The 10,549-nt window shown below is 38.1% G+C and overlaps 1 protein-coding gene across 2 annotated transcripts in view; it reads left to right on the forward strand.

Moving 5' to 3' along the window:
• The window catches only part of rfc4 (replication factor C (activator 1) 4), a 22,890-nt gene extending 15,430 nt beyond the window's left edge, over positions 1 to 7,460 (forward strand). For both annotated transcript variants that reach the window (XM_017440558.3, XM_025002655.2), the window contains exons 8-11: positions 4,343 to 4,468; positions 4,563 to 4,643; positions 4,761 to 4,874; positions 7,154 to 7,460. In XM_017440558.3, the coding sequence (XP_017296047.1) occupies positions 4,343 to 4,468; positions 4,563 to 4,643; positions 4,761 to 4,874; positions 7,154 to 7,246 (414 nt within the window). In that variant the 3' untranslated portion in view covers positions 7,247 to 7,460. The remainder of the gene's footprint in view (positions 1 to 4,342; positions 4,469 to 4,562; positions 4,644 to 4,760; positions 4,875 to 7,153) is intronic.
• The last annotated feature ends 3,089 nt before the right edge of the window (positions 7,461 to 10,549 follow it).

The raw sequence follows: 10,549 nt of genomic DNA on the forward strand, positions 1-10,549 counted from the left end.
GGGGGTGGGGGGTGGGGTGGGGGGAATTTATGCCGCCCCCTGCTGGAGGCTGCCCTGGGCGGCCGCCCATCTTGCCCATATAAGGAACCGCCACTGCCTGCCAGACACCCTGATATAAAATCACTGTTGTTCTAACAAAGCAAACAGGCCGACTCCTCAAAATATAACCCCAAGTAGAAATAATTAGAACTGTCCAATGACTTGTGAGCTTTCAGTGTCTTTGGTGTAAAGTCCTAAAGTTGTAGTTTGCAAATGCCTAGACTGAAAATATTTGGCCACCTGTTGACAGACTTCATATTCCCAGCAACATATTTCCTCCAATAGTTAATTTATCACAATGGCTTTGAAAAGCAGTGCTGTCTGAATGTGGTATACTGTATGTCTTTATTTCTTTTTAGTGTTTTGTCTGGCGCAAGGTTCATTCATTCTCTCACTACTTCTTTGTTTCTGCCAACCAGTGTACTGCACAAGCGTGGAAATTCACAGTTAAAACAAAAACGGGTGATGCGTCTATTCCCAACAAAAACCCCTTAGAAACGTGCATATGAAAAAACAAAGGCAGCTGCTACCATCTGACCAGCTGCAATTCTTCAGTTGTCTAATCTACAACGTACCCCAAAATGTAGGACTGAAAGAAACCAAGATAGGTTTCAGAACCAAGACTGAAAGAAATGTTGATGATGCAGGGTAATTCAGTACCGAAGCAAAAAGGTTCCAGGTCACATACTGGAAACACGCCTTTAGATTGTTAAAGAAAACCCAAATTTGAATTGATGATGGGCAGATTTGGAACAGTTTTTCAATAAATATTAATCATAATCAGCATGGTGTCATATTGCTTTGAAATACTAACAAATCCCATGAAACTCAGGTTTAACACTGAATTCTAACATCCATTTCCATGAATCCATGGAAATTCACATTCACGTTTTCTAAATTGTGGAAATCATTTATGGCCAACACCCGAGTTAAGTCGTTATAGTTTATTTTTTTCCATTAACATATGTCCAGAGTTTTACGTGTTCTCCCTGTGCATGTGTGTGTTTTTCTGAGTACTCTAGTTTATTCCTAAAGACTAAAAGACAATATGGTAGGTTAACTGATAACTGTAAATCAGTGGTGTCTAGTCCTGGTCCTAGAGGGCCACCATCCTGCAGGTTTTAGTTGTTTCCCTGCTCTTCAGCAGGTCTTCAAGTTCTGCAGAAGCCTGTTAATCACTCAGTCATTCAAATCAGGTGTGTCAAAGCAGAGAAACATCTTAAACATGCAGGACAGCGGCTCTCCAGGACCAGGATTGGGCACCCCTGCTCTAAATTGTCACAAGATGTGAGTGACAGCGATAACGGTTGTCTGTCTCATGTTTACTGTGGCCATGTGTCAGCCTTGTCCAGAAGCCTGGCTTTATCTGAACCCTCACAGAGAATCAGGCAAGCATCAAGGTATTTTCTTCCTCAAAGAGGAAAAACAGATGTGACAAGTGTGATGCTTAAACAACAGCTGGAATCACTAGAACTTTTCTGCAGTAAGCTGTAGGAGGTGCCACCTGGTGGTTCCTTTGAGTACAACACCAAATAATTGTCTCAATGAAAAATCCTCCCGCTGTTTTATTCATTTAGATACACTGCCTGGCCCAAAAAAAACGTTGCCACCTGGATTTAACTGAGCAAATAGGTACGAGCCTCCTATTGGATGATTACTGCATGGGCAATTATGTTTCAGCTGGCAACAAGTTATTTAACCCCAACTGGTGCAATTAGATGCTTCTCATTTCTTAAGCAACCATGTTGAAAGACACATCCCGTGGTTGTGGAAAAGATGTCAGCCTTAAGAAAACCACTAATCAGTGAGTGTAACTGAAAAAAAAAAGACTTCAATTTGCTAGGGAGCATAAAGATTGGACTCTGGATCAATGGAAGAAGGTCATGTGGTCTGATGAGTCCACATTTACCCTGTTCCAGAGTGATGAGAGCATCAGGGTAAGAAGAGAGGCAGGTGAAGTGTTGCACCCATCATGCCTAGTGCCTACTGTCCAAGCCTGTGGGGGCAGTGCTATGATCTGGGGTTGCTGCAGTTGGTCAGGTCTAGGTTCAGCAGATCTTGATGAAAAATTAATGCAACACTGGATGGAAATAAATCTTGTGACATTGCAGAAGCTTATTGAAACAATGCCACAGCGAATGAGTGCCGTAATCAAAGCTAAAGGCGGTCCAACAAAATATTAGTGTGTAAACTTTTTTTTTTGGTGGCAACTTTTTTTTTGGCCAGGCAGTGTATTATTTGAATTCAGTCACTTGGTAGAATAAGGGCCTATCGCAGTGGGCTGTGAGTAGTTGGCAAACAGTATTCATATGTGAGTCTCCCGAATGTTTTCGAAATGTCTTGCGACTTTTACGTGGTTCTCAGCTTCCTTGCGTAAGTTACAGGGGTGTGCAACCCTGTCACTTGAGTTTTAAACATGTTCAAAAAAATTGTGCTTCTCTTTTGGAATAGTTAATGGTTGTAGGTATCTCCAACTTTCCTCAAGAGCACGAGAGCTGTACTTGGACATCTACACCACAGCTCTTTTCTGACAGAAAACATTAGAAACAGTATTTCAGGTCTAAAATCCACACTGAAAATGATTAACGTTTACTGAACAAAAAAGGTTCCAAATCTGCCTATCATCATTTCTAAAGTGCACTCCAACAAATTAAATGATAGACTGTGTGGGTACCATGTGAGCGGAGGTGGGCAATAAAATCATGTGCACACCGAGAGTACAGATTACAGTACTTGGTCACATGGTCACAAACACTCTGAGTTTGGTGAAACTGCAGCTGAAAATTCATGCATTTCTCACCATTTTACCTGCAATTTTGGGGCATTTTTTTAAACCAACTAGGCTTTCAACAGCTGCAGCTCAGCCTTTAGGGGATTTCTAAAGAATGGCTTAAGCTTTACAAGGTTCCTCATTCACACACACACTCAAATAGAAATTCTATTGTAAATTTTACACATTATGTACAGCACTTTTCTATTCCACTTGTACCAATAAACATAACAGGGATAGTGGAGGGTTCAGTGTCTGTAAAGTTAAAAAAAAAAAAGTCACGGCAGAGCAGTAGTTGCTACACGGACTATAAAGAGGGATGGATAATAACAGCAGAGGGAGAAACGGTTCGTCAAGCAAACTCTAAGTAAACTGCTCATGTTTCTAGCCTGTGTAGAACTGTTCAGATCTACAAATAAGCAGAGAGGCTACCGGTAAGGCAGAGATTTTATTGTGTGAACCTGTGCTGCTAATGTGCTGCTGAATTATTTGTATTGTAGCTTAGCCTAGCTGCTGGATTGGTTAAGTTTTATTAGTACATTGAAAACGTGAAATCATGACAGACAGATTTGACATGTATTAGAGTTAATTAAATAGTGTTAAAAGGGTGCTTTTTAACTGAAAAAAATTTTCACATGATGATGTTTAGTATTTCTTTATAAATAATTTATGTAAGCTTGACTAGTAGGTTAGCAATATCTTATTTCTTTTTTCCTTTTGGGGTTGTTTAAAGGTTTTTACCTAATGCTGGATCAACTATAAAAGAAAACATCCTGTCACTTAAATAAAACAGAGAAGCAAAGAAAATAACCGCTTGGTCCTTTGAGTAAAACCAGTTTGAAGTCTGCGTAGATGCGATCATCCCTGTCAAGTAGAGAAGCTGCACAAAGGCAAGAAGAATAACTTGACAGTGTCTTACCCCAGGACACCTTGGGGCTGGGGATTGAACCCCCAACTCTGACCTCCTTACCCACTTGGCCAAGGAGTCAAAATGCTGATTACAATGACAGAAGCTTCTGTGGCAGTGGATGTCCATGGATCATATCTATCCAAGTTATCTGGCCTGCTATATTCAGTGTTTCCACAACTTTGTTTCTGGTCCTGTTGTAGAGTTTGGGGAGGGCTGTTAGTATCTTTGACAAAGGACGATCATGTTCTATTGTGACTAAATTGGCATCCAGAGCATTTCTTCCACTGCGCCTCTCTTCCTGAAGTCTCAGGAGAATCCCCATAAGTTTAAAAAACAGCAACAACACAGGGCCAATGTTGTCCATAGTGCTTTCGTTGATAGATAAAAATAGATTATAACCCCCATCCTCAATCCAACCTTATTTATTTGATTTGGATCTTTTAATCCAGTCAAACAGTTTGGCAAGAATCTGCTTGTTTAGAGCTTATATATTTAATCAGAGTGGGTCTGAAAACCAACTGCATCAGCAGCAGCTACATGATGTTCCACACATCTAGATAACTGCAGCTGAAGAATCTTTCTAGACTTCACATATAACAAAAACCTGCTTTTTTTCCCCACAGAGTATCACAACTCTGGTGCACCTGTCTGAAGGAGACCTGCGGAAAGCCATCACCTTTTTGCAAAGTGCTGCACGCCTCAGCACGGACAAGAAGATCACTGATCATGTTATTGTTGAGATTGCAGGGGTAGGTCACAAATCTTTCTTTCGTATTGCAGCATAGACATTTTCATTAAATATTATTCAGCTGTTGTTATTCAGTCGCTTCACTCTTTTTTTAGGTTATCCCTTCCAAAATGATTGACAACTTGCTCCAACTTTGTTTGAAAGGAACGTTTGAGAAACTAGAGGTTGCAGTCAGGGTAAGTTATTCAAAAATACTTTTACAAACAGAAAGTTCCTTATGTAATACATAAATCTCTGGTTTTTGATTATCTGTTGTTAATCTGCTTGCTGCTTATTCAATGTCTTTCTGCCAGAACATGGTGGATGAAGGTTATGCAGCTACACAGATCCTGACTCAGCTCCATGACTCCATCTTAGAACAGGACATCAGCGACAAACAAAAGTCAGCCATCACTGAAAAAATGGCGGTAAGTTTTAAAACATATATATATAGGACACTGTACAGCTTGAACAAAAAAAAAATATATATATATATATATATACCCTATGCTCATCAGTCATTTTTTCATCAGTCACAACCGAGGCCTTATACATATACACACCCAAAAATGGTGTACACCTTTTTCCACGCAAAAGTTCAGAGGTATCATTGATGAAAAAACCGTGGAAACATTCTCAGCCTCAGGCTAAATTCATTGCTGGTGTATTTACATTTTCAGAGTTATTGGTCCATTAGCAACATTAAGAGGGTATGCTACAAAACTGTTGATTACGTGAAAACTATTATTGGACACATAATTATGGGTATAATATGAAGTGAGATTTCCTGCCTGGCCAGCTGTGTATGCATAGAGTCAACAGAGTTTTCAGTATCATGACGGAGGATCTGTTTGAGCGTGGCTAGAGCTCCCTGTTTATAGTTTTGATGAACTGTCAGTAAGAAGCACAACCCTTTCATTCATTCTTTTCATAATATCCCAGACATAAACATCAGAGCGTCTCAGTATTTATATTTCATCATACTTCTATCCAGTGGAAAATGTAAAATAAACATCAGATTGTCAAATAATATGAAATAAAATATTCCAGTCATTTTAAGTCAGTCAGTATCCCACATGTATGTGTGATTAAATGTTGGCATTTAGTGGTCAAATCTGAGCAAGAACTATTTTATTCAAGGATATATATGTTTATTTAATCATCCAATCTATTAAATATAGGCTAAGGTTTCAAATCTTAAGTTGAAATCTTCCTGTTGGACCTGACTTTTTTTTATTAACGTGCATGATTTTCAGCACAAACAATAGCTGAAAAATAAAAATTGTAAACTTGAATGTATTTGTAAGCCACAGTTCTATTTTCTGCACCACTAAGACTGCAGTAAGCTTTAAAAAAGGAATAATTGTGCAACACGACTCCATATCAAGTTGATGATGTACAGTAGGAAAATGAGTTGTGTGTTTTTTTAAATATTGCGGGATTAGCTGATTGAAACAGTTTATATTAAATTTAATTCATTACTACTTTTTAGAGTTTACAATATCTCGGCGAAGCTCATTTGCAGACTATTTTGGTGCCAAATTTGCTTTAATGCTATCCTCCCCCAAATTTACTCTGCTTCTGTCAACTCTCATCCTTACAGGATTTTTTTAAAATTATCTATGTATTTATTTTCAGAAGAAGAGAGAACTTTACCTTTTCCTTTTCAGCTTGGAGTCTCTGATTCCATTGTTATTCCTGTGACTTTGTTTACATCCAGAGACTATTTTCCCGATATTTGTCTTGTTCCAAGATTGTCCAAAGTGTACTTGTCAAAGTTCGAAAAAAAAAAAATCTGAATTGTTGGCAACAAAACAATTCTGCTGATATTGCTAATTTCTTATAAACTATTTGGTAGACTTATGGTAGTGAATGGTGCATATTTAGTGTGTGTGTGTAGGGGGGTTGTATTATAGATAATACACATACAACACATTCAAATCAAAATTCAGAAAAATTGCATATTTCGACTGCTATTATTACTTTAATGGATGAGAGGCGATGGGCAGCCATCCTCCTTTTCACTTCCACCTTTATGTCTGACCATTTCTTTGTAATTTCTTTGTAATTTGTAATTTTTTTTTTTTCAATTTAAGTGTTTGCAATGTTTCAGTAGGAAATCCATGCAAATCTTTGTACATGAGGCCCCTGAATATCTATTCCCATCATAAACAGATAAGTAAACAGTTAAAATCCAACAAGTAAAGAAATCCTACCTTTAATGCCAAGGTTGTAGACTAAGATCATCTTAAAAGAAATTATTGAGCTATAATCATTTTGGTCAAACCTTGTAAATAACTGTATGTACAGTCTCGTGCAATACCGTGAGATGTCCTGCTCAGAGCTACAAACAAAATTTAGCTCAATATCTGTAAAACTGACAAGATTATAGCCATTTTTATGTTTGCTAATGTTGATGAGCTGTGTCAGCTATATTGAATTGAACTGACTCCAAAAGGTAATTGTTTGTAGATGTGTATCCACTGATTACTTTCTGAAGTATCATTAAACTTTATCTAGTGGTTTATGAGATTATGCTACCTGTACAGACAAACACAAAAACATTATTACCTGCCTTTTGCCTTTGGCAATGGGAGATAACAAACAGGTAGTTCTGATTATGATACCCATCACTATGCTGTAATAGTGTCCTTTTAGATAAAGATTTCCCATAATTTCCTGCCTGAGCTTGTGTGTTGTGTTTCAGGTTGTCGGGAAGTGCCTGGCAGATGGAGCAGATGAGTACCTGCAGATATTGAGTCTGTGTTCAGTCATCATGCAGCAAACCTCTCAAAGCTAAAGCTCCACAAAGAAGACCACCATGTGGTTCTGGCAGGACCAATACACTCTACCTATTACCTATTCAGAGGCATACAAATACCAGATGATGAAAATATTTACTTTCAAGAACTGTCCCAACTCATACCAGAATGTCATAAAACCCATGGTTCTTTGTGTGGAGATATTGTTGGAAAAATTGCAATTTTTTGGAGGGTAATAAATAGTCTGATGTATGTTTTCAGTGTTTCTGTTGATTATTGGAACAAACAGCAAGATTTTTATGAAATGTTGAGCCACTTAATTCCCTGACCTCTGTGAAAATGTTGGATGTGAAACCTCAGAGGCAGTTGAAGGTTAGTTGAGGTCAGCAGCTTGCCCTGGTCATCCAGGAGAGCAGTGGCAGCTTGGCTGGCCTGGTAGCTCAGCTGATGGTATCCGAAATATAATGTAAATATAGTTTATAGATGGCTATCTTGCTGAATTCTTTCTGGAGGAGTTAGTTTTTATTTTTTTACTGAAGTTCTTACTGCTGAACTTTACCTACAATAAGAAAAACTAGACAAAGTTTACATATAGAAAACACTTATACCCTTTAATACCCAACATGTCAACCGGCTGATGATGAGTAGAGCAGTTGGATTCAGATGAAAGTTTCTTTTTCTGTTCAGAACATTCTGACTGAGCACATAAAATCAAGTACATTTATTATGTAAAATAAAGATCAGACATTTCAATCACTGCAATCCTTCATTACAAATTATTTCTTTACCATGATCAAAACACTTGAGCATTCCATCAAATTACAAAAATTGTCAAATGTCTGCTAAAATATTTAATTTTCTCAGATAAAATTAACACATCAATTTTAAACATTAACTTCAAAATTTTAAAAATGAAATGAAATCATATTTTAAAAGAGATTTTCTATATAATCAATCATGAGACTCAGAAAAACGAATGAAGAAATTAAAGAGATTTAAAATACCCCTCCCTCCGTATATTAGATTTTCTCCAATGAATGTGTGTACGACCATCCTAAGGTGAAAGTTTATCCAGAGCAATACCTAAGGATCTTCAGGGATGACAGACTTTTTGTGGACAGTTAGTAGAAAGATGAGGTGGTAGGGTAAGATGGTAAAAGAGCTTTGTAAAGCTAGAACTGCATATTATTCATCTTTAATAGAGGAAAACAAGAACAACCCCAGGTTTCTGTTTAGTACTGTAGCTACACTAATGAAAAGTCCTATTTCTAATGAACCATTTATCTCTATAATTGATGATGGCTTCATGAGATTTTTTATAAATAAAATCACTTCAATTACAGGGAAAATTCACATCATCCTTCCTACTGTTGCCTCTGATTCTCTGTCAGATGAGGCAGCTTTAAAAGTGTCACTAGAACCTGATTTGTGTTTGGACTGTTTTTGTCCTGTTGAGCTTCAGAATTGTCAAAAATAGTAGCTTCATCCAAAATATTAACATGTGTTCTGGATCCCATCCCAAACAAGCTGTTCAAAGAGATGTTTCCCTTAATTGATATTCCCATTTTGGATCTTCTTAATTTGTCTCTATTGAATGTTTATTTTGAAAAAACCTGATCTTGATTCAGGAGTTTTGGCCAATCATAGACTTATATCTGATTTCTTATTCATCTCCAAAGTTTTGAGAAACTAGAACTTTGAGAAACTTTGAGACAAAGAGCGTGTGGCCTAAAATATTTATTACACATCCATCGACTCTCAGTCATGTTTAAAGCTGGAAGTGTGAAAGAATCCACCCGATGGTCCATTTTAACATTCCATGAAAATGGGCCAAGGGTCAGGGGGCTCGGTGGTTCTCAGCCATTCCATGCAGGTGTGTGTTTGTTTACAGTCACCGCTCAGTGCAGCATGCATGGTTCTTCATTCACTCTGTGCAGAGCTCTAGCATGTTTCTTTAAACGATTAATATAGATGTCTTATTACCAAAATCTTGCATGGGGCTTTTTTAAATTATATTTTCTGTTTTATAAGCTTTCCATTGGAAGAATATATATATATATAGAACAATTTTGGTTTTTATTGGTCATTTATAACCCAACAGTTTTCCTGATGCTCAGATTGTTTGGTTTCCTTTGCTGATCTTTTTATTGATTTGTTTTACAGTGTTGCAGACTCTAATTTTGCATGTAATCAGTACTAAAGCAATAGTGTCAAGTATTACGCATCTACATGCAGGGTCATGCACAGTTTTTTTGTTTGTTTTGTTTTGTTTAATTGATGACTGGATGTAAAACAAACAAATTACTTTCTTGTGGCCAAGCCTGGGTAAACCTGCATATAAGGGCTTCAGGCTGAAAATAGTCTGTTGTTACTTCTTATCCACCCATGACATCAACAACACATGCATTTTGTGAGAGTTTCATTTTTTAGTGATCTTAATGAAGGTCTCATTAACTTAGACATAAAGCCTAATGTTAGTTGTGTGACTTCTGTAGAAATTAAATGTTAACATTGTTACTTTAAGGAATATGTTGGTCAATTTGAACTGTGGTGGAAATGACATAAACAATATCTAACCTGTTGTAGATAGCTTTGTAGAAATGGTTTCATTTTGACAGGACTGATAAGGTAACAGCTAGTCTAAACGCAGCCAAGACCAAAGCGGTTGTTATAACAACTCCAATCTGATCATTTTCATTGCTGTTAATGCAAAAACTGTTTTATAGACCTTTACACAACCATCAGTTCTTCATTACATGGTTATGTACAAAGAATTCTGCTATTTTAAAGCACAAGTAGCATCAGCAGCAACAATGCCCAGGCACCCCAGCAACATCCAAACCCTTTAGGAACTCAGGCCGGATCTTGTTCTTTCTCAGAGCCCTGCCGCCACAGAGCTTTTTAACCACTGACAGTTTACCAGAATCTTCTAGTAGTCGATCGAGTCCAAGGCCTCGCCAAAGTCCTCCCACACCCTTTGCCGTTGCCGCTTGGCCCACTGGTACCCCTCAGCTGCCTCTGGAGTCCTACCAGCTAACAAGGCCCAACAGGACACCTTCTTTAGCTTGACTGCCTTTTCTGTGAACTGTTGAGAATATATGGCGTTATTATTGTGCCACCAGGTTGAGCGCGTAGTGACACTGATTTGAGAGTACAGACCGCTCAACTCTGACAAACTGCTCGCGCTCGGCTCTCTCTCTGCTCGCGCTCGGCTCTCTCTGCTCGCGCTCGGCTCTGACAAACCGCTCGCTCGCTCTGCTCTCTCTGCGCTCGCAACCCAAAGTTGTATGTAAATGAGCCACGCCACCAGCCAATCACAGACTGGCCTCCTTCGTCTTCTT

Source organism: Kryptolebias marmoratus, linkage group LG18, assembly GCF_001649575.2.
Source record: "Kryptolebias marmoratus isolate JLee-2015 linkage group LG18, ASM164957v2, whole genome shotgun sequence".
Taxonomy (NCBI): domain Eukaryota; kingdom Metazoa; phylum Chordata; class Actinopteri; order Cyprinodontiformes; family Rivulidae; genus Kryptolebias; species Kryptolebias marmoratus.